Source organism: Gastrolobium bilobum, unplaced genomic scaffold (genome assembly GCF_033153095.1).
Source record: "Gastrolobium bilobum isolate Gb01-03AN ecotype WA unplaced genomic scaffold, APGP_CSIRO_Gbil_v1 utg71447, whole genome shotgun sequence".
In the NCBI taxonomy this organism is placed as follows: Eukaryota; Viridiplantae; Streptophyta; class Magnoliopsida; order Fabales; family Fabaceae; genus Gastrolobium; species Gastrolobium bilobum.
The window spans coordinates 1-23,418 of NW_026898372.1; the positions used below are offsets into that span (position 1 = coordinate 1).

Consider the following 23,418-nt stretch of genomic DNA (forward strand, 5'->3'; position numbering starts at 1 on the left):
CTGGAATCCTGGAATCCTGGAATCCTGGAATCCTGGAATCCTGGAATCCTGGAATCCTGGAATCCTGGAATCCTGGAATCCTGGAATCCTGGAATCCTGGAATCCTGGAATCCTGGAATCCTGGAATCCTGGAATCCTGGAATCCTGGAATCCTGGAATCCTGGAATCCTGGAATCCTGGAATCCCTGGAATCCTGGAATCCTGGAATCCTGGAATCCTGGAATCCTGGAATCCTGGAATCCTGGAATCCTGGAATCCTGGAATCCTGGAATCCTGGAATCCTGGAATCCTGGAATCCTGGAATCCTGGAATCCTGGAATCCTGGAATCCTGGAATCCTGGAATCCTGGAATCCTGGAATCCTGGAATCCTGGAATCCTGGAATCCTGGAATCCTGGAATCCTGGAATCCTGGAATCCTGGAATCCTGGAATCCTGGAATCCTGGAATCCTGGAATCCTGGAATCCTGGAATCCTGGAATCCTGGAATCCTGGAATCTGGCCCTAACCCCTAACCCCTAACCCCTAACCCCTAAACCCCTAAACCCCTAAACCCTGACTTTGATCAAATTAAAGCGGGTCGGGTCAAAATACCTGACCTATAAAAACCAATTTGGGTCGAGTTGGACAAAAACCTGACCCGACCTGACCTACGCACAGCCCTACAAACTGCCATGGGAGCCCAACTGGCTGCACTAATGAATGAAATGAAGACTCTAAAGGCTGAAAAAGAACAACGAAGAGTGGAGGTCTTATAACTCAGCCTCTAAGAGTGAACTGTGCTCAACATATGGTGATCATCATGATTCAACAGACTGTCCCTCCACAGCCTTGGTGTGTTATACTGAAAATTTTGAGAACAGAAACTTCACTCAGACCAGAGATAATCAATATGCAAGATGCAACGACAATCAGAATTCTAAAGTCACCATACTGAAGGATCAGAACCATAATCCTCAATGGAGACCACCCATGAACTAGAGACCATATAACAGTCAACAACAATACAAACAAGGCAGCAATGGAGGAAATGGAGCATATGATCCACAAAGAAGACCCAACTATGCTCTGTTCCCTAGAGAAGATCAACGTATCAATACCTTAGATAATTATGTTAAGGAATATGTTACCAGGAACGATGCTGTTGTCAGAAATATTGAGTCCCATCTGGGACAAATAGCTGCTAGCCTTAACACCAGAACACTAGGAAAACTACCAGGAGACACTGAAGTCTCCTCAACATCTTCTCCAGAGAACTGAGAGGTAAGTAACATGTCTAGCTAAAGATATTAAATTAAGCGCTGACTGGGAGGAAACTCAGTGGTTACCTTTGTTCTCTCACAAGAACAAGGTTTTGGGGTGGTTAAACTTAACCACAGATCTCCCAAAAGAGAGGAAATGTCTAATGTTCACCTCTAAACCTTAAACCCCAAACCCTAACCCTAAACCCCTAAATCCTAACCCATAACCCCTAAACCCTAGCTGTGGTGCACCACATAGGTCCCTGGTGCACCACAGCTAGCCCCGGGTGCACCATGGCTGACCCCGGTATACCACGTCGGTCCCTGGTGCACCACGGCAAGCCCTGGGTGAACCACGTAGGTCCCTGGTGCACCACAGCAAGCCAAGGGTGCACCACAGCTAGCCCCGGGTGCACCACGGCTGACTCCAATGCACCATGTAGGTCCCTAGTGCATCACGGCTAGTCCTGGGTGCACCATGGCTCACCCCGGGTTCACCACGTAGGTCCCTGATGCACCACGGCTCGCCAAGGGTGCACCACGGCTAGCCTCGAGTGCACCACGGCTAACCCAAGTGTACCACATAGGTCCCTCATACACCACAACTAGCCCAAGGTGCTCCACGCCTAGCCCCGGATGCACCACGGCTGACCCTAGTGCACCATGTAGGTCCCTAGTGCACCACGGCTAGCCAAGGGTGCACCACGGCTGGCCCTAGGTGCACCATGTAGGTCCCTGATGAACCAAGGCTAGCCAATGGTGCACCACGGCTAGCCCCGGTGTACCACAGCTGACCCCGGTGCACCATGTAGGTCCCTAGTGCACCACGACTAGCTAAGGGTGCACCACGGCTGACCCCGGGTGCACCACGTAGGTCTCTAGTTCACCACGGCTAGCCAAGGGTGAACCACGGTAGCCCTGGGTGCATCACGTCTAAGCCTGGGTTCACCACGTAGGTCCCTGGTGCACCACGGCCGATACCACGTAGGTCCCTCATACACGACAAATAGCCCAGGGTGCACCACGGCTAGTCCCGGGTACACCGCGGCTAGCCCCTGGTGCACAACGGCTGATCCCAGTGTACCATGTAGGTCCCTAGTGCACCACGGCTAGCCAAGGGTGCACCACGTAGGTCCCTTGTCCACCACGAATGACCCCGGTGCACCACGTCGGCCCCTGGTATAACACAGCTAGACCCGGGTGCACCACGGCTAGCCCAGGTGCACTGCGGCTAGCCCTGGGTGCTCTATAGTTGACTCTGGTGCACCACGTAGGTCTTTGGTGCACCCCGGCTAGCCCCGAGTGCACCACGGCTTATCCTGATACATCATGTTTGTCCCTGGGGCACCACAGCTTGCCCCGGGCCACGGCTAGCTCTAGGTTCCCCATGTAGGTTCAAGGTGCACCACAGCTAGCCCTGGGTGCATCACGTAGGTCCCTGGCTAGTCGTGGTGCTACGGCTAGCCACGGGTGCACCTCGTAAGTCCAGGTGCACCCCGACTTGCCCCAAGTGCACCACGGATGGCCCTGGTGCACTATGTAGATCCTTGAAGCACCGCGGCTAGCCCTGAGTGCATCACGTAGGTCCCTGGCTAGTCGTGGTGCACCAGGGTAAGATGTGGTGCACCCGGGGATAGCGGTGGAGCACCCAGGGCTAGCCATGGTGAGCCAAGGACCTACGTCGTGCATCGGGGTCAGCCGTGGTGCACCCGGGGCTAGCCGTGGTTCACCTTGTAGGTCCCTAGTGCACCACGACTAGTCCCCGGGTGCACCACGGCTGAACCTGATGCACCACGTAGGTTCTTGGCTCTCCATGGCTAGCCTGGATGTACCACGGTTATCCCCGGGTGCACCACGACTAGCCCCGGGTGCACCACGTGTGACCCTGGTGCACCACGGCTAGCCCTGGGTGCACCTCGGCTGACCCCAGTGCACCACGTAGGTCCCTGGTGCCACAGCTTGCCCCGGGTGCACCACGGCTAGTCCACGGGTGCACCACAGCTAGCCCAGGGTGCACCACGGCTTGCGCCGAGTGTACCACGATTGACCCTTGTGCACGATGTAGGTCCCTGGTGCACCATGGCTAGCCCCAGGTGCACCACGTAGGTCCCTGGTGCACCACGGATGGCCCCGGTGCCCCACGTAGGTCCCTGGTGCACCACGGCTAGCCCATGGTGCACCCTGGCTACCCCCGGGTTCAATCAAGCATGCCTTTCATATGATACTTGTCTAGTATTCATTTTAGGCCTGCATTATAGTTATCGCATAATTCATATCAAATATTCATTGTGTACCTTTTTTTAATCTTGATGCGCTTTGGGCGAGATAGTTGAGTGTTTGAATTTGATGTCGCTTCATTTGATATGTGTGGTACTTACCTAAGGTTCAAGCCTTAGGCATTAGTACGAGGTTGTATATCATTTTTTCCTTTTCTTTGAAACCTAAGGTTCAAACCTTTAGGCGTAGGTACCAAGGTTCAGGTAACCTGTGTACTAGATTTTTCTTCAACTGATATCAGGGTTTAGGTAACCTGTATATTATACTTTTCTTTAAACTTAAGGTTCATTCCTTAAGTATTGGTACCAAGGTTCAGGTAACTTGTATATCAGACTGATGTCAAGGTTCAGGTAACCTGTGCACTAGATTAGGCAGATAATGTTGATGAAGAGAAGGAAAGATAGATGTGTTGATGCTAAGAATGCGAGATGCTCGACGAGATGGTGGATTGAGTTGCGAGATGGTTGGGCAGCGCTTTTGCTTATCCGGGTAGTATGAAAGCGACTGAGGTACTTGCAAAGGCACTCTGACGGTCAAGTCATTTAATATTCAAAGAGAGATATCATACCTGGACAATGGCCTCTGTATTTATAATGCTCGAGCACCGTGTTTATCATCGTCCTTTATAAGGCGGTGTTCACGTTTATTGGTGGAGAGGGGTGGTCTCTCTCAGACTGTTCCTTGATGGGCAAGCCTATGTTTTATAGTAGACTCAGTAGGTATGGTGGCAAGTAGGAGCTTTCATTCTTCCATTGGCTCCTGAAGGAGGCCAACTTGTCTGAGTTGCTGATCCCAACAATGACGGTTCCTTCTAAGCTAAGTCACGTTTTGGCTTGCTGGCCAAGTTAGTGAGATCCATGCTTCCTACGCGGGATGGATTGCCTTTCTGGCCATGTCACAAAGGTTCTTTAGGCTTTTTTGGCCTTTAGCAATAGGGCCACTACTTATCATATAATAGGTTCAGATCACAAGTGTAACAAGAACATTTGGGCACGTGATAGAGTAGACAAAAAATTGAAGAATATATGCATTTGGGGTGCTACTAGATCTCTATATAATAAACAAGATAACTTGTTTTTCTCCTAGACTGAATTAAGTCATTCAGCTATTGCCTATGCGTGTGGATGGAGAGAAAACCAGTGCCATGATTAGAAACATTCCTAGCAAATAAAGTTATGTTGTCCATTTTTTGGAAAAATTTGGATGATAAAATTCTCTTGTGGTGGTACCATTTTTGCAAATTTGAAAAAAAATTGAAACATTTTTTACCAAATCTCCTTCAATCACATATCATTACGTAGATCTCAATAAAAAAAATATCTAATTTGAACATCTAAATTAAAAATTATGATCTTTCAAAGTTTACACCAAATCTATTGAAAATTTTGTGTCACTTGTGTCATCGGGTGAGTTGCTTCAAAATTGTCGCGACCCAAAAGTAAGCTCGATGTTCTGCTCAATTTTGGGCCGTAAATTCGTAAATTGGTTATAAAGTATTATGTTTTACTAAATTTTTATTTAAATAATAATATTTAGAGATATTTATTCTATTTATTATTTTTTCTGACTACTTTTGTTATCACTCTAAAACTCTTTAGATTATGATATAACTGTATTAGAGACTGATAAGCAAATAATTGTATTAGAGAGTGATAAGCAAAAGTAAGCCAAAAAAAATAATATATTTAAATTATTTTTTCCCGTGAAATTGCCATATTTGAAAGCAAAACCTTCTTGAGTTGTCTTGGCCGGTGTCTGGAGATGATTATCCTCGTATGTTCTGCATAGGATAAAGCAAATTACTTTGTTCTTGTTGATGGCAGTATTAGGGTCAGTTGGGACTTCGTTCCAAAAAAATTATTTGTTTCGTATTTGGATGAAATTTTAGATGCATACGGGTCTCAAGTGATCCTTTGTTTTTTAGCTTATGAACAGTTTAAAGTCTGAAGCTTGTGGAAATCGGTTTCTGGGCTTCCCGATTTGCCGTGGGTTTCGATCTGTTTATCTATCCAACTTCATAGACCTCAGCATCAAGGTATTATGAATTAATTGCCGGTAATTGATGATATTATATTAGTTTGCCTTTCCAGTCTTTGGTGTTTCTTTGATTACCAAGTCGCGGATGGTGAAGAAGATGATTAGATAAAGTAGTTTTTGCCTTTTGGTTTTCTTCTTGGTACCATTTGGACTCTTGATGACTTTATTAATTTATTCAATTAATTAATTAAGTGGGTTTAATACGTACGAACCAGATTATAGGATTGTTTAAGTTTAACTTGCGGATTTAAATTGATGGTCTTGTCATTTTTTCGTTGGCTCATGCAGAGAGAGAAAATTCCGTTGGTGCCACAGGAAGATTTTTGAAGTGATTATGGAAAAACAGAGCAGTTTTCGCTCATCTACAATGGAAAAACAGAAGAGTTTTCGCGGATTTATGGAAAAACAGAAAAGTTTTCGCATTGTGATGGAGAAGCAGCTCAGCTTCATGGGAAGCGAGAGGAAGAAGAGCAAGGAATCACCTGGGAAAAGAGGTGACTTACCAATTCATTTAGCAGCTCGGTCAGGGAACTTGAGTAAAGTGAAAGAGATAATTCAAAACTATGCTAATTATGAATCGAAGGATTTGTTGGCTAAGCAGAATGTAGAGGGGGAGACCCCTCTTTATGTCGCTTCAGAGAATGGGCATGCTCTGGTTGTTAGCGAGATACTGAAGTACTTGGACCTGCAAACTGCTTCTATTGCTGCTAGAAATGGCTATGATCCGTTCCATGTCGCTGCCAAGCAGGGTCATCTTGGTAAGATACAATATAGCATTATGTTTGGGCCAGATCCCTATAATTTTTTTATTTTTTTTTTGTCAACAGTTTTACTAGGTCAATGCATGATTAATATCCTAAAAATATTGTGAGTGGGTGTGTATCTTACTTATTGCTTCTTAGATAGTGAAGATGTAAACCAAAACCCAAAATCCATACTGTCCTTTTAGTGTTTTCCCAATATTTTGCTTGAGTAAGCAGCAATTAGGATGTGTCAACTTTTGATTTGTTTAAGAAAGTGGTTGGACAATTGTGTTTCCTGGTTAAAGAAATATTGTCCAGGAATTATTCTATTCTTCTTTCCTATATTCCTCCATCCCTCACTGCCAGCTAATGCACTCGTCTCTCTTTATGCATATTGAAAATGAAGGGGAAAAAATGAAATTAGAGAAGTTTATTATTGTGGATTGTCAGTAAATTGACATGTAGATCTGCAGGTTTCCCGAGTAGCTTATTGGTTTAGAGCTTTTCTTATATCATGCAACAACTGGGTTCGATACCAGCAAAAGAACCCTCAAAATGACATGTAGATCTAATCTCAAAATTATAGTTTATTAATTTTATAACCTTATATTTGGCTTCAATGGTTATGCTGCTTGTCTTTCAGATCGTTGTGTAATTTAAGTTTCAGATACACTATCTTGGGTGAGAAGCCCAAGCAAGGAGTAACAAAGATATTTTTCACAAATATAGCATGTCTGTTATTACATGTCTCTCACTATAGCTCTGACTGAGAAAAAAGAATCTTGCAGAGGTGCTGAGAGAACTGCTACAAACCTTCCCCAACTTGGCCATGACCACAGATTTGTCCAATTCAACAGCTTTACACACAGCTGCAACTCAAGGTCATATTGATGTGGTTAATCTCCTTTTGGAGTCAGATTCAAACCTTGCAAAAATAGCCAGGAATAATGGTAAGACTGTCCTTCACTCTGCGGCTAGAATGGGACATTTGGAAGTTGTGAAAGCCTTAGTAAACAAGGATTCAAGCACTGGATTTAGGACTGATAAGAAAGGTCAAACAGCACTGCACATGGCTGTGAAAGGGCAAAATGAAGAGATTTTGCTGGAATTGGTAAAACCTGACCCTGCAGTTTTAAGTCTAGAGGATAATAAAGGAAATACAGCATTGCATATTGCCACAAAGAAAGGCCGTGCGCAGGTTCATCCTTATTCTTTTCTAATTCATTTTATATACTTATTAGCCTTGATAAACTAATTATATAGACAGTTGTTCTTTATTTCTTTTTAGGGATGAATGTGCTTCCATGTCTATTAGTTGTTCTTGTGGATTAGAAATTGACAGAAAATAGATAAGCACAAAAATAAGCATGCTACCATAAAGAGAAATTACAGTTGTTTGCCGCATTATGGCTACTACCATGGTTGTTGGTGGCCATATTGGCCATTAAACAAAATGATCGTCGACTTACTTGTTAATTTTATTTTCTTCTTGTTTGCACTATGGTGTACTGGGATCCATGTAGCAATATCAGTCACAGGGGCAGAGCCATGAATTTAAAGTTAAAAATCTAAAAAATCTCTAAAGTAGGGTGTCGAGGCTTTGGGGTTGAGACCGTTATTGAAATTTATAAAGAGATTAATAAATGCACATAATTCAGGTTTGGGAAGCCAATTAGGTTGTTGTTTCTTATCCTGATCTTTTGATAAACTCGAGGTTGCTTTTAAATAAGAGTTTTTGTTGCCTCTATGATGCAGAACAATCCAAGAGTACTCTTCTTGGCTTGGTACTCCCCTAATAAGCAAGGAGTACTCCTTAAGGGTATGGTGCTCCTCAGACTCAAATATTAGATAACCATGATGAATCTATAGACCCAATATAGCCAAACACCCTAATAAGTTGTTATTGTTCTAAGCTAGAATTGGATAATCTAGAATATAATAAAATCCTTAATAAAAGATAACAATAAATAATCCCAAATCAATGAAATCCCTAAGTTAAATAGTAAAATAATAGCCTAATATGCAGAATTCCCCCCAATTGAGAAGAACTCTCCTCTGAAGAGTAAAAAGACATAGAAAGAGCCAATGTGACTGAATCTAACTAATGAAAATCATCCTCTGGGTCGATGTTGCATCTGAACCAAAACAGTCCTTCAATTTCCCAAAGTAGTGGTGAAAAGGAGGAATTGGAGAGCCGACATATATATCATCTAGGTCAACCTCTAGTACGTTGAATGACTAAGAAACAATAGGAAATTTGGGAACTTCAGAAGATTTGGGGCCTGCAGAAACAAATGGAAACAATAAGGAGGCTAAGGTGGGCCTCTAAAAGGTGTTAGATTTTCCTTATTGAAAAAATATGCATTAGGCCTAGATATAGCAAAAATATGAAAAGGCCCAAGATCTATAAAGTGTATCTGTTTAAATAAGAGGCAGGGTGAAGGTCTGGATGATTGATTATCATTACATATTTACCGAAATTAAAATTTTAAGCCCTCCGGTGCATATTAGTGGTAACTGGTAAGTTTATAATTTTGGGCCTCTATAACCAAGTGTCTAGAGTTCAATCCGTGACACCCTAATGGGAGCAATACTATGAGGGTGTATGGAGGGAAGCGTCGTAGGGGATCTAAACCACACACCAATAATGAGGTGGCATAATTGACTAAAGGGATATTCTATATAGCATGTGGGGTTAGGGAGATGGTGAAGCCGTGCAGGTATAGGGAGGTGTTTATGTGGGTATTTGGTGAAGAGAATGGTTTCTAGGAGGATTATTCTGGGAATTGGGATTGGGAGAGTCCAGAAGCCTCTGTAATGCTCTGGGTTACCTTTTGTTCTTTATTTTGCCTTTTTCCACATAGGAGCCTTGGTATCCCCTCTTGATTCTCCTCCGATGTTTTGATTTGGTCTTTCAGCGTTTCAAATCAAGCTTCCATCCTTCTTGTCACAACCATTCGGGGCTCTCGGATCGGGAGCTTTGATACAAGTTGGTGGGTTTGAGGATCAACAGAGAATAAATTCGAAGAATTGTCACAGAAGCATATTGCACTTTTACTGATATACATGTAAATGGAAATACAAAGTACTGGTATAATAGCTTCCAGCCATGGTGTTTCAGTGTACAATGAGTAAAAAAAAAGAACAAAAGGTAACCTAGAGCGTTAGAGAGGCTTCTGGACTCTCCCAGTCCCAATTCCAAGCCAAAATTCTCAGAATAATCCTCCTAGCAACCATTTCGTTCACCAAATACGTGCATAACCACCTCCTTGACCCCATATGCCATTTGAAATATCCCTTGGTCGATTATGCCACCTCAGTACTGGTGTGTGGTTTAGATCCCCTATGACGCTTCCTCCCATACACCCTCGTAGTCTTGCTCCCATCGGACCCCATTCTAAATAAAAGTTGAATTTTAACATAACGTAGAGTATACTTATGTATTGTCAATGTCTAAAGCCCAAAGGCTATTACATGGGGGCGTGATAGAAATATTCACATGCCTTCACCTAAAAGCTTAAGCTTTTAAAAGAATTGGTTCATGACATATTTCAAATACCATACTAGACTCATATTTCAAATAATGCAACATACTTCCTTTCACTTCATTGACGGTGGTGCAGTGTTTCTCCCTAGTCTTCAACGTGGGCCTTTTGTTCAAGGTCAAACCAACAATTCATTATCATGGTAATATTCTCCTAAAGAAAAAAATAGCCTGTCGTGCGGGCCTCCCGCCGAGGCCCGCTATGCCAAAAGCGAGAGAAATTTCATCCCTCTCTTTCCTTTTCTTTTCCCCCATGTCGCCACACGAGGGCGAAAAAAGGAGCACCCGTGACCTCAAGATTATGAACCTTGTGAGCTACCAAGTTGCTCTATCTCGCGATAGAGAGAACAAATTTTATTGAATTCTATATGTCTATTTTATATATATTCTATGAGATAGGTTATTCTACCTACCATTTTTTCTTCCTACCTTTGTCTACCACTCTCCAATACCGTTAAATCAGAATCTAAAGAGGAGAGAGAAAGATAAATGTTAATTAAGATTCTGATCCAATGATCTTTTAGAATGGTAAGCAAAGGTAGGCAAAAAAAAAGGTAGGTAGAATAACTTATCCCATATTCTATATGTAATAGTATATGTTTATTATTTTATAGCGTTATATTATATATAAACTATATAATAGGATATGTTCTTTTTGAATTCTACCCAACAAGCATAAGATCTCCCTGAAAAGGAGGTGATCCAGCCGTACGGAATCGAAAGAAATGAATTTCTTTATTATCTCCATTTAAGGATAATTTTCAATTATCCATTTTCAAAACTATTGTTGACAGTTGTTCCCTATAATAAATTGTTCATCACGATGTTTACCAAAAAAAAAAAATTGTTCGTCACAATTTACATAAATTTATATAAACCCTTCTCATTAAGCATGACTCGCACATTCAAAGAAGCAACAATTTGAAATATGATAAAATCCAAGTCCAAATGAAGCTGCATATTTCATTGTGATTTATTTGGCAAAATAAGAAAGCAACAAATTTGGCTTGATTTGAGATATAAGATTTGAGACATATTTTGGATAATTTAATTGTATTTATTTATTTTTAGAAGCACTTATTGTTATATTTATTTTTATGATTTTGAATTGATGTCTAATTAGTCTATTAAAGGATGCTTAAGACCTTTATTGAAGGAGTTGAATTTTATTTTATTTTTAGTTATTGAAGTTGAGAACTCAAGGGTTTCTATTTATTAAATCCCAACTTTCTGGTTAGCCACTTTTTCTATGCAGTCTCGGCATCACTACGGTTGGTTTTAAAACTGAACTTGAATTATGGAGAAGCACGTTGGAGTCCAAAGGATTTACATCAAGTTAGAGTAAGACTGAATACATAGAGTGAGTTTGCCACAGCCAAGAGGAAGAGATAAGAATTCATGAATATGCTAGAAAATGAGGTACCTATGAAATATGCATTTTTATGATGAGGATATAAACCATAGAATCATAGTAGGTTGGACGAAATGGCGAGTGCATTAAGATTTATATGTGATCATAAAATCCCTCTTAGGTTAAAAAGAAGATTTAATATAACATCTAGAAAGGCTACAATGCTATAAGGAGCTGAATGTTGGTCAACACAAAAACATGAGCATAGAATGAAGTAGCAGAAATGAGAATGTTGTGAAAAAGTTGTGTGGTCATAACAATTGATATGAAATGAAGGTATTCGGCAAAAAGCTGGATTAATAATGGTGGAAGAAAAGATGAGAGAATATAAATTGAGATAGTCAGGACGTGTTCTCCAAAGACCCTTATATCCTCCGGTAAGAAAAGAAGTTTGTTATTATGGAGCATGATATACAGAAAGGAAGAGGTCAGCCAAAATTTACTTGGAGAAAGGTAATAAAACAAGTCTTAATGAAGTAAATAGATTGATATGTGGTTTATCTTAGGATAGAATGAAAGAAAGCTATTAGCATTGTGGATAGATAAAATGTTTCTATATTTATATATATATATATATATATATATATATATATATATATATATATATTATCTTTTCTTATTTTTTATTTATTTTTCTTAATTTGTCCTTGTTTTTATATGATTTATCCAGTGTTGACCTCAACTAATTAGGGATAAATGTATTGTTAATTTTGTATATTCTTGTGTTACTGGTTTTGCCTTCCCAATTTGGCTGCTTTGAAATATATATATATAGGAGAGATCTTTTGACTCCGGTGAAAGAATAATAAGTTTTACTTCACATCTCAACTGTTGATCTTCATGCATCTAACGGTTGTAATTTATTGAATTATATTTATTAATTAATTATTAATCTCTAATAAATTGTAATCGTCAGATGCAAAGAGATCAATGACTGAGATGGGGAGTAAGACTTATTATTCTTACTCTGGATTCAAAAGGTCTCTTCTCGTGTGTGTGTGTGTGTGTGTGTGTATATATATATATGGAATAGGATCAATTTATACCGGTATAAGAATAATAAGTTTTACACTCAATCATAATCATTGATCTCTATCCATGGAGATTAATGACTAAGATTTGGTATAAGACTTATTATTCTTATACCAGTGTAAGAATAATAAGTCTTATACTAAATCTTAACGATGATTTCCGTGAATATAACAATTGTGATTTATTGGGTCATTAATTAATTATTAATTTTCAATAAATCATAAGTCATAACCGTTAGATACACAGAAATCAATGCTAAAGATTTGATGTAAGACTTATTATTCTTATATGGGGTAGGATATTCTTACACCGGTGTAAGAGTTAGAAGTCTTACACTCAATCTTGATTATTGATCCACTTGTATTCAATGGCTCACATTACTAAAAAATTTGAGCCTTTAGATATAAGTGGGATCAACGGACAAGATTGAGAGTGTAACTTACACTGGTGTAAAATGATCTTGACCCTATATATATATATATATATACACACGCACACGCACGCACTCTATTGGAAGCTCAAAGAATGAATGAGAACTCATAGAGGAAACGTATGCAGAATAATTTTTCGAATTATGTAGAACAGAACACAATAATGCAAGGGTATCTTATGAATTGGTATTATTCCAAGAATAAGGTTTAAGCGTCTGAATTTTTTTTTATTAGTAAGATAAAGTTAATACCGAGATAATGTATAGAATTTGGCTTCTAATATCTATTCTAAAATGGTCATTATTAACTGCAGAATGTCCGCTGCTTGTTATTAATGGAGGGTATCAACATCAATGCTACGAACAAGGCTGGAGAGACTCCTCTTGACGTTGGAGAAAAATTTGGAAGTCCAGAACTTGTCTCCATATTGAGGAATGCTGGGGCTGCCAATTCCATTGACCAAGGGAAGCCTCCAAATGCATCAAAGCAACTTAAGCAGACTGTCAGTGACATAAAGCATGATGTGCAATCCCAACTCCAACAAACACGTCAGACTGGAGTGAGGGTCCAGAAAATTGCAAAGAAGCTGAAAAAACTCCATATTAGTGGCCTGAACAATGCGATAAACTCTGCTACTATTGTTGCCGTTCTCATTGCTACTGTTGCATTTGCAGCTATCTTCACAGTCCCTGGTCAATATGTTGAAGAAAAAACACAGGGTTTTTCACTTGGACAAGCAAATATTGCGAAAAACGCAGCTTTCCTAATTTTTTTTGTGTTCGATAGCCTGGCATTATTCATCTCTCTGGCAGTTGTGGTGGTTCAAACTTCTGTAGTTGTGATTGAACAAAAGGCAAAGAAGCAGCTTGTTTTTGTCATTAACAAGCTCATGTGGATGGCTTGCCTTTTCATTTCAATTGCCTTCATTTCTCTCACATACGTGGTGGTGGGATCACACTCCAGATGGCTTGCTGTATATGCTACATTTATTGGAAGCTTGATAATGCTCTCTACAATTGGCTCAATGTGCTATTGTGTCATTTTGCATAGGATGGATGAGACAAAGTTGAGGGCCGAGAGTCGTTCGTTTTCCATGTCTCATATATCAGACCAAGAGATTTTAAACAGTGAATACAAGAGGATGTACGCACTTTAGGATAGTTCATATATATCTGCATGGACTGTCCTATATTCTCCCGCGTTTTCTTGAAGTGATAATGGTAGTTTCTACTCAGTATCAGACTGTACGAAGAGAAGGTATGATCATTGCTGGCCTACTGAAACCGAGACAAAAGGAGGGAGAGGAAGAATAAATGGCGGGGAGAAGAGATGTTATATTATCAGATTTGGTATCATGTTAGTGAAATGATTATCCCCTCTTAAATCAGTTAAAGACTTGATATGATATTTTATTATATTATTTAAGAGTAATGAATACAATTATTATGATTGAAATTTAACCCTTGTAAAACTATAAGATAAAAATTTAATTAAATCTAAATTTATATAACTAAGGCAAAATAATAATACAAGTATACTAATGTTACACTAACAACATTTGCAAGGCTGTATAAGGCGATTTTGTGATGCGACATTTTTAATAAGGCTATTTATCTGCCCCTTTAATTTTTTATAACAAGCAATTGTTAGAAGGTAGCGTCTTACAATCATGAGAGATTATCATATTATAGTTTGATACTAATTATATTATATTTTTTTCTTAAACATCACAACCAATTTATGCTCTCCCTGGATGGTATCCTCAACCTTATTGCGCCTTCAACCACACGTCCTATTGGACCTATTCCATGGAATTGTAACGTGAAATTGATTGTATGGAATAACACAACGTGAAAATAATTGTATTACCTCGGCATAGAGTAAAATTGACAACGTTTACCTAGATTTTAATCTTCCAGGATTAAGGTGATTTTTCCTAATTGGGCTCTCCCTAGCCCACTGCCAAACGGGGTTATTGGCACGTGTGTACCGAGTCGGATTAGGTCTATTTAATATGTGGATATAATCTCCCCTAATTGAACAGTATTAGGAGTGTGTGTAATGTAGGGTGTTGTGTTCAATTCCTTGTAACCTTCAAAAAAAAAAAATAACGAGATTCAAACTTTAATAGTTATTATATATTATTTTGAAATTCGATACCACTTACCAATAATTCAGTACCTCAATCAAGTCAATCACTCATGAAAAGAATTTGAGAATGAGCAAACACACAACTGAAATTTCAAATTCATTAATATACAACATCATACAATTTATCATAATCATACAAACAAAATAAAAAAATAAATAAATAAAATGGAAAGGAAGCATCATGTTTCAGGCAATGGGGATCAAGTTCAACTACCACGTCTTTTTATGAGTTTTGCTCAATAAGTATACTTAAAGTACTGATCCATATATTTGAGTATATGTTTAAAAAAGTTCAAATATTGAATATTTATTAGAATACAGATTTATATACTCGAGTATATTACGCAGATTTATATACTTGAATAAATAAATAAAGGATCTATTGATTTAATGTTGCATGAGATAATTATCTCATGCAGCAGAGATAAAATTGTGAGGTCCACTACTTTTTTTTTTTTTTGGAAATAGTGAACCCTAATATTTTATTTTTGTTGCATGAGATACCATGAGATAATTATTTATCAATAAATAAAATATTTTGATACGGAGGCAAAATATAGCCTTTTGTCTTGTAATTCAATCCGTTATTTAGGCTAAGCATTTCAGATACGGTCGGTCGGCGTGTGTGCCTTTTTTCCAATGTGATTGTCTTTGGGGTAAATTGCCGCTTTCATGTTTGATTCCCTTGCTGCCATCAGTTGAGCACAACGATTCCAATCTAGGAAACTTCTGTAGGAACCTAGCAGAGAGCCAAGTGAGGAACAGTATTAATCGGTGAACTGTATTACGCGAGGTTACTGAAAATATGATGGCAAGCTAATTTGTGAGCCAAGGCTTCTGACCTGCATTAACTAGCATCTCTGTAGTAAATGAAGCTTAGTACTTCAAATTAGGAGAAGGAAACCTTTCAAATATCAAGGCAACTGCTCCTTGTCTCTGCCAGATTTTGAATTTTAATGAAATTACTCTAATCAATAACTTAAAATTCCTGTTCCATTCGCTATTATCATTTTTCCTAGTATTATTTAGATAAGTAGTTTTTTGTGTCAATGTAAATATAAACCTGGTGACTTTTGTCAAGCATGTGCTGTGAGTAGGATTGTTTTCTTGGTTTATAGAATTTTATGCTGAGTCCAGAGCCTTATCTTTATTCTGACACATCGTAACATTCATGTGAATCGATTGGGATTTGGGTCAATTGACATTCCTTTATGTTGGTGCCTATATGGTCATTTGATGAGTGCTCACGTGAGCTTTATCTTGTATGACCACTACTCCTTGTGAGCAGTTGTTTTTCACTAATTTTTACTACCAGGGACTCTGTTTTTATGTACTGGTATAGTGGCTTTGTGGACATATGAGGAGAGATCAAAACAGATATAGTCAGGAATACGAAATCGAGAATGGGTTATGCATTTTTGGTTTTGATGAAGAAGTAGGCATGCAAATACCAACGCAGGCCCAGTCAGTTGTGGAAGGATCAGGGTCAGTTCTGGTATCAGAGTTCAAACCTGTTTCTGATGTTGATTATCTACAGGTATGTGACCATTCTGTTGCAAATCTTATATAAACTCTGTGAAGTGTGAACTAATAATTGGAAAATCGTAACATTATTACCATCATGATCAGGCTATGTGGGTTTAGTATTTATACAGGCACTCGTCTTTTCTGATTTTGATATTGAATTCTGATGCAAATTGAAGGCAAACCGTTTTTTGCTTAACCTTAAGTTGCACAATATCTTGAATTGAGTTATGATTTTTGGCGGGAGCGGTTGGCTTGTAACATCCCCGTCTCGAGCCGGTTCAATTAATATGCATGTGATATAAATAGAAACAGCGGAAGACTTAACTTTCGAAAAATACGAGCTAACTTTTTCTTTTTCTACTTTGATTCTTACTCGGCATAAACGAAAACCAGCAGAGTTTCCTCTATAAATCGGACAACTGGGGATTTTCCAATTCCACTCAAAAGCATTTCCTGATAACAGTTTATACAGCACATCAATTCAGAAGTACCAGTCATGCAAATATAATCAGATACCCATCCATGGGCACATGCATAACTTGGCTCAGTGCCGCTAATCTAAAAGCATGCAATCCAACATAATCATAACTGAATACTACATCATCATATAACGTGTCTGAATACTCAAATGTACATGCATCAAACTGACAGACATGTACAAAACATATACAGGCCATATACAAAATAAAGGATCTAACATCATGATCCACAAAAATACTGAAATACTAAATAAAAGCACTATACTCCAAAATAGCTACTCAAAATCCAATCCGTCTAAAATCCTCAGCCACGGGTCGCGTCCCTGACTAGAGAGGTCTCACCGGGGATCTGGGCACCTGAAAATATGGCCCCAACGAGGGGTGAGATTACAAATCTCAATAAGCTCCAGGTTTATAGAGAATTCTCCATACCCTTGGCTCACTCCTGCATGAAAGTTAGATACAGAGTATACAATGCACATATAACAGATATTATAACAGAACAAAGCATATATTCATATCATAACAGAGGCGTGCGCTGTCATTCCCAAAGGATGACCCCAAGCGGAAATCAACGCACGTGTTCCCGAGGGAGGACCCCAAAGCGGAACCAGACATATCAGAGGCGTACACCATTAGTCCCGAGGGAGGACCCCAAAGCGGACATCAGGGTACTATACAATCAATGGCCAGAGATTATTACAGAAATCATATTATCGAAGTCATATCAGAACAAAACATATCATATCATCAAATAACTCTATATGAATGCATCTATACAAAGCATCCAAAAACAGTCATACAATCCAACCACAGTTCACTAACCATGGTGGAGCACTCAAGTAGGAAAAGACTCCTTAAACGTAGAGCTTACCTCTTGAAGCTTTATCAATATGCTTACTTGTGGCTCAAGTTACTTATATATCTTCAAGAGATTCCGATTCCTTTTTAGTCCCTAGCTACACCTAGAGCAAGAATCCACAAATACCAATTAATAAAATGCCATCATGCCTAGCTTTCACATAAGGCATACATTTTATCGCTTTTTTTTTCGTTTCTTTATGTTTTTGCCAATGCTATGCCAATACACAAGTCTAGACCTCTTTATAATCGTTGGTGTTCTTTAATTTAACCAAGTATTCCCTTAAGAATTTCCAACATAAATCATGCCATTTTACTTTTAAAGACCGTGGGCCTACACTTAGGAAATCAAGATATTTTTCCATGATTTCTTTTCAAACCATTTCACTTCATGACTTATCATTTTCATACTTTGAAATACACATATTTTATTAAAATAAAATATGACAACATCTCACACCTTCCAAATACCCAAATTAAAATTTTGCACATCCTTCCTTCATTACACTATGAAAGCCGAAACATAAGGGAGTCCACACCATGGATTTTTTTCCATTTTTCACATATACAAATACTTACTTACATTCCTATATACAACACATTCATAATCTACCATCAATTCAAGTGGGGAACTAATTTATTTCTCACTCAAAATATGCTCACAATTTTTCACAACACAAATCACAAGACTAAAATCATAGGGTTAGAGTTTTGTTACCTCTAATCAACTACCCAAAGCCTAGTGGACATCCTCCAAGCAAAACTCCATGAAAAGCTCCATTTTTCCCTTGTGATGAATAGTAACACGAATTTGGGGGAAGGAAGAACTCACCAAACTCTCAACGAAAACTCAAATTGATAGGTGGAATGGATTTGTTGGATAGTTTCCAATCAATTTCATGTTATAATCTTTGTGTTTTGGTTGAATAATGAAGGAGAAAATCAAAAGGAACAAAGCCAAACCCTAACCCCTTCCCATGAGAGCAAGTCGGCCTTGAACAGAGAGAAGAAGATGAAGCTAATGTGAATAGTGTAATTTTAAGTGGAGGGGACCTATTTGTATAAGTGACTCTTTTTACCGGTTGTTTCTTTAACGCGTATTTTACTTAAATTGACCCGGAACCCACTTCAAGCTACGAACATATTTTTATTTTTCTAAAATCATTTACATTAATTTTTATTTCCTAAGGAACAATATTCAAAATTCGCAGTGTGGTTTCTGCACCGTTTTTGACGAAATGCACTGGAAACCACTAACTGTACTTTGTTTATTTATGAAATTTGAAACTTATCAACTCATCATTTTCTTGGGCCTATATTGACTTGCTTGGCATATATTGGACTTTCTTATTATTATTTCATCAATTATTTGTTTCTGGACTCTACCGGTTGCTTAAACAGCAGTACTAAATATCCGGTAGAAACACTATTCACGAGATTTTCACGGAAAGTGCCAGACTATACAATTTTTCATTCTGAACTCATATATGGAGTCAGAATTGTCAAATTATGTCTCTAAAATCATTTTGCTTATTTAAGCTCTACCGGTTTATTCACAAGACTGCGAATTCTCCGACAGAACGCACTGTTCATAACCTAGTCATGATTACAGTCAAAATACTCGAAATCACTCACTGAATCTAATTATGGCATTTAAATCCTTAAATTAAATCTCTAACTAAGATTTACCAGTTAGGGTCATTATATTGGCCATTCAACAACAAGGACCTAGAGCTATTGGCTTTTTTGGGACACGAAACATGGGATTTATGCACCAGGAACTAATTGAGATTCTTAGCTATGCTATGGTTATAACTGTAAGATGTTGTGACTTCAATCCAACATATCTTAAAATATGATCACATGCATGCTAAAGAGGGCGAGTCAGAAGCAGTTGTAGAGATGCTTCTTTGTGACTGAAAAGTCATGGTTTCGAATCCGGGAAACAGTCTCTTTGCAAAAATATGCTAGAGTAAGCTTGTGTATAAGGATTGCCCCCACCCCTACCATTGCTAGTCGGGGTTAAATAGGGAGTGGTTTTTTGTTTTTTTATTCATGCTTGTAGAGCATATAATATGGTGATAAGTACAAGTTCTTTCAATTATTTGTTGTCAAATTCCCACATCTGTCTCTTACTTCACCTCCATTTGTTAATGACATTTTTTTATTTTTTTTGTAGAAAAACCACAAATATACATCTGGAGCATCTGGGACTAATGTTGCTGTTATTCGAGGTGCTTTAAGGGCAGAGAAACCAGAGTTGCTCACCGTGATATTGCCTCAAAGTTTAAAAAAACAGTTGCCTGAGAGTCAAGAGTTATTATCAAAAGTAAGGTTTAAGGACAGTGTTTATACAATTCACAATTGTTCCTTTGTGACCAGAAAGTCATGGTTCGAGTCTAAATAAATGTCTCTTTGCAAAAAAGCAAAGGTAAGGCTACATATAATCAACCCTTACCCCTACCCTTGCAAAATCAGGGAGCTTTGTGTACTAGGGTTTGCCCTTTCCTTATGATTGTTCTTTAACCTGGTAGTAAGTGTTGTTGAAGACAGTGGGTGATATTATATCACTAAAAGATTGAACCCATGTATAGAACCAGAGGAGGTAGATGATCAGAATTATCACTGTGCAATTATAAATATTAAAATTAAAGAACTGACTTACTTGAAATCAGATGATGATGCAAGCAGAATGATGAAATCAGATAGAATGATATGTCAGAAGTAGAGGAATTAAATCTGAGCCCACAGAACGTGTCTCCTTAAGACAATTTGCCCCCTCACTGATGCCTAAGGTTGATGGACACTTGTCTCCCAGGATAGAACGGATTACGTCTGAAGAATGATGGCACTACCAATCAACAGCCCAAACGAACACAACAATTGCCAGAAGAAATCACACCGGAGGATGAACAACAGTATGCAAAACCGGAAGGAGAAAAATTCCGGCAGAGTTTAAGTGCAGGAAAAACTGGATGAATTTCTGAAGGTGTCAGTGTCTATTTATAGACACTGACCGGTCACGATGAACAGTCGCCGGCGGCGAACCGCCGTGTCTGACGGTTTTTGGACAAAATATTAAAAAATAATTTAATAAAAAATTATTTTTTATTACACACTATGAACTGAGCCGGCCGGACGGACGGCGACGGCGGCGCGCGCGGTGAACCAATGCTCACCTAGCTCCTCCCCCTACATAAAACATGTAGTGACCCAAGGGCCAATCTAAGAGAGGGAAGTGGGAGCTTATATACTCTCCCACTTCTTACTAATTGTCCAATGTGGGACTTGTTGAAACCCACACACCTCTTCATCTTCCCTTTTCTCTTTTCTTTATTAACCCACTTCTTATTCATAACCAATGGATCATTGTACATTAATTCATTCATTAATTCCAACAATAAGTTTGTTTACGGAACATCTGTTCCTCTGTTTATGTTTCTTTGTGTGTGATTGTATCACGGTTTGTCTGATTCTTTTGTCCTTCAGAAAGAAAATATATGGCATTTCTTTTATTTATATTGGATTTGGATATGTTAACATGCTACACGTAAACCATCTAATAATTGTTTGTCGAAAATTATTTTAATTAATCTAACTGTTTAATTGTACCTAGTTATCAATTATCATGTTGATCTTGCACAGTAAATTTCACAATTTAAATAATTACAAGTATGTGGTCAATTGGTTAATAATTTTATTTATTTGGCATACTATATGTTAATTTTAACATAAATTGATGGAGTAGAAAACAAATTTGGATAAAAGTGAAATCTTGTGAGCATGAAACAGAGTTACACGTCATGATTATTTTCAAATTTCAATCCCATGAACGGGTTTGAAATATTGATCCTTTCAAAAGTTATTCAATGCCGTATTATCAGATTGGTAAGAAATAGAATTATGTTTGTAGCTTATCTTTGGTATTCTTCCCATGGCTTTTTCAAGGGAGGTGTCATATCTACTGAGAGATTGGGTAGCTTTGATACTTTCTTAGTTTACTTCTTGTTCCTTTGTGTTTTTTGTTATTAATGCTTTGGCAGATATCTTACTTTCCCCGCATTATAATTTCCTTCTTTTCTCCCTTCTAAAGAACTCATTTTAGGCAAAGAAGTTTTAGAAAATGGCCAAAAGTAAACCAGTTTGAAGTTTGACAAGCCACAACAGTGAAATCCGTGACTGATTTGAGCAGTTCAACCGATTCTTAGTGTTTTGAATTTTTTTTAACTGGTTTTGGCAGAAAATAGTTTTTAGGTGTTGAACACACTGGCTGTTGAACTGCTTCCTAGTTTTTCAGGTTTGACTGGCTGGCTTTGTATTATTTTTCAATCATTGGTTGTGATTTCAATGATTATGGAATGTGCAGGTAAAAAATGTGATAGAGAAGCCCCACAACGATCATCTACCCTTAATAGAAGCCAGCAGGTTTATACTACATGCTTTTTCTTATTGTCTTTCACAATTTATTCTTTAAAATAATTTACATAGAAGGAATGAACGAGTATCTAATTATCTTTATCCCATGTTTTAAGTGTGTCTTGCTTTTCTTATATGGGTATAGCAGCACTTAAAAGATTTTATGGCATCACGTATGGTTGAATAATATTATGGAGTAGCTAGATGGCCTATCCAAGTATCCAAGCTTTCCCTTGGATCATCCGGCAAGGCCACCTCACTCAATTTACACTTGATTATTCCTCACTTTCATACATGAATGATTTTTACACGTGAGGAGTCACGCAGTCTCACACCTAAGTGGAGGCCACAAGGCTAGAAAACGGTTTTGGCATCACACTTCCCATGCTAGGGGAATCTCTATTTTGAAACTCTACTGAAATCACCATCCACCAGCTATAACCGAGCCCAAACGCCTCCTCCTTGATCCTCAACTTGCCTGAGACTTCAACGGTGACCCTCTTTGAGCTGTGATTCATATTGCTGCCTCATTTGTCACTGTTACATTGATTTACTTCATCCTCTAAGGGAAACTACTTTCTCACCCCTCTTAATGAGTTCAAATGTTATAATCTGTAAGCCTATCCATATTTTACGTTTTTGAATAAACTTTGTAGGGAAAATTCTGTTGCTTTTGTGATCCAACCAGATTAGTCGGATAATCAAGAAATTGGTGAAATAAAAAAAAATAGACTTTTTGATTTTGGGATCTTATATTGCAAATTTTATTTTTCATGCTAAGTACAGTTGCACTGACATGACAGGTTGAGCTTGTAGTCTAATGTGAATTTGATGAATGAGCTTGGTGTCTTTTCCAACTATTGGTAGCTTGTTTAAATTATTTTAGCAAGCTATGCTTTCATAGATGTAATATTAGGATATTATTTTATTTTTTTTCGAATGTTTTGAATGCAGGTTATGTAACATGGACATCATTTCACACGTACAGCAAATCATCTGCTTTGCTTTCCATGATAGTAGGTTGCTCATGGAAACTTGTCAAGAAGCTAAAAATTTGCGGAAGATAGTGACTCTCTTCTACCTCGACTGAGACACTTTCATGCCTGTCCATACATTATTTCTTTGCATCAGCGGGAGTTGGAAGAGAGGATTGCTTATTTTTGGTTTTTAAATTATAATATTTAATTGCTTATCTTTCTTCTTAGAAGCTTTTAGTTGGATACGGAATTTCATTCTTGGAGAGAATGGTTGGTAGCTTATTCTCTCTAAA

The 23,418-nt window shown here is 38.5% G+C and overlaps 2 protein-coding genes across 3 annotated transcripts; both read left to right on the plus strand.

Moving 5' to 3' along the window:
- Positions 1-5,280: 5,280 nt before the first annotated feature.
- On the plus strand, positions 5,281-14,169 carry LOC133315438 (ankyrin repeat-containing protein At5g02620-like). 2 transcript variants are annotated; one of them, XM_061517069.1, is made up of 5 exons: positions 5,283-5,346; positions 5,452-5,551; positions 5,842-6,311; positions 7,085-7,494; positions 13,028-14,169. In XM_061517069.1, the coding sequence occupies exons 3-5, from the start codon at positions 5,888-5,890 to the stop codon at positions 13,868-13,870; spliced, it is 1,677 nt and encodes a 558-aa protein (XP_061373053.1). In that variant the 5' UTR covers positions 5,283-5,346; positions 5,452-5,551; positions 5,842-5,887; the 3' UTR covers positions 13,871-14,169. The 2 variants fall into 2 exon arrangements, with proteins under 2 accessions (XP_061373052.1, XP_061373053.1); XM_061517068.1 differs by having other exon boundaries at positions 5,281-5,551.
- A 1,932-nt stretch (positions 14,170-16,101) lies between these two features.
- On the plus strand, positions 16,102-23,238 carry LOC133315439 (uncharacterized). Its single transcript, XM_061517070.1, has 6 exons — positions 16,102-16,113; positions 16,208-16,406; positions 19,425-19,549; positions 19,912-20,061; positions 22,099-22,157; positions 23,103-23,238. Exons 1-6 carry the CDS (start codon positions 16,102-16,104, stop codon positions 23,236-23,238), a joined length of 681 nt encoding a protein of 226 aa, XP_061373054.1.
- Positions 23,239-23,418: the final 180 nt, after the last annotated feature.

Bases quoted from the DNA above. Each gene is read 5' to 3' on its own strand.
- LOC133315438 (XM_061517068.1), top strand. From the start codon at position 5,888: ATGGAAAAACAGAGCAGTTTTCGCTCATCTACAATGGAAAAACAGAAG. The intron at 6,312-7,084 runs GTAAGATACAAT...AGAATCTTGCAG, and splicing joins TGCCAAGCAGGGTCATCTTG to AGGTGCTGAGAGAACTGCTA. The intron at 7,495-13,027 runs GTTCATCCTTAT...TATTAACTGCAG, and splicing joins CAAAGAAAGGCCGTGCGCAG to AATGTCCGCTGCTTGTTATT.
- LOC133315439 (XM_061517070.1), top strand. The intron at 19,550-19,911 runs GTAAGATGTTGT...TTTTTTTTGTAG, and splicing joins GCTATGCTATGGTTATAACT to AAAAACCACAAATATACATC. The intron at 20,062-22,098 runs GTAAGGTTTAAG...TGGAATGTGCAG, and splicing joins GTCAAGAGTTATTATCAAAA to GTAAAAAATGTGATAGAGAA.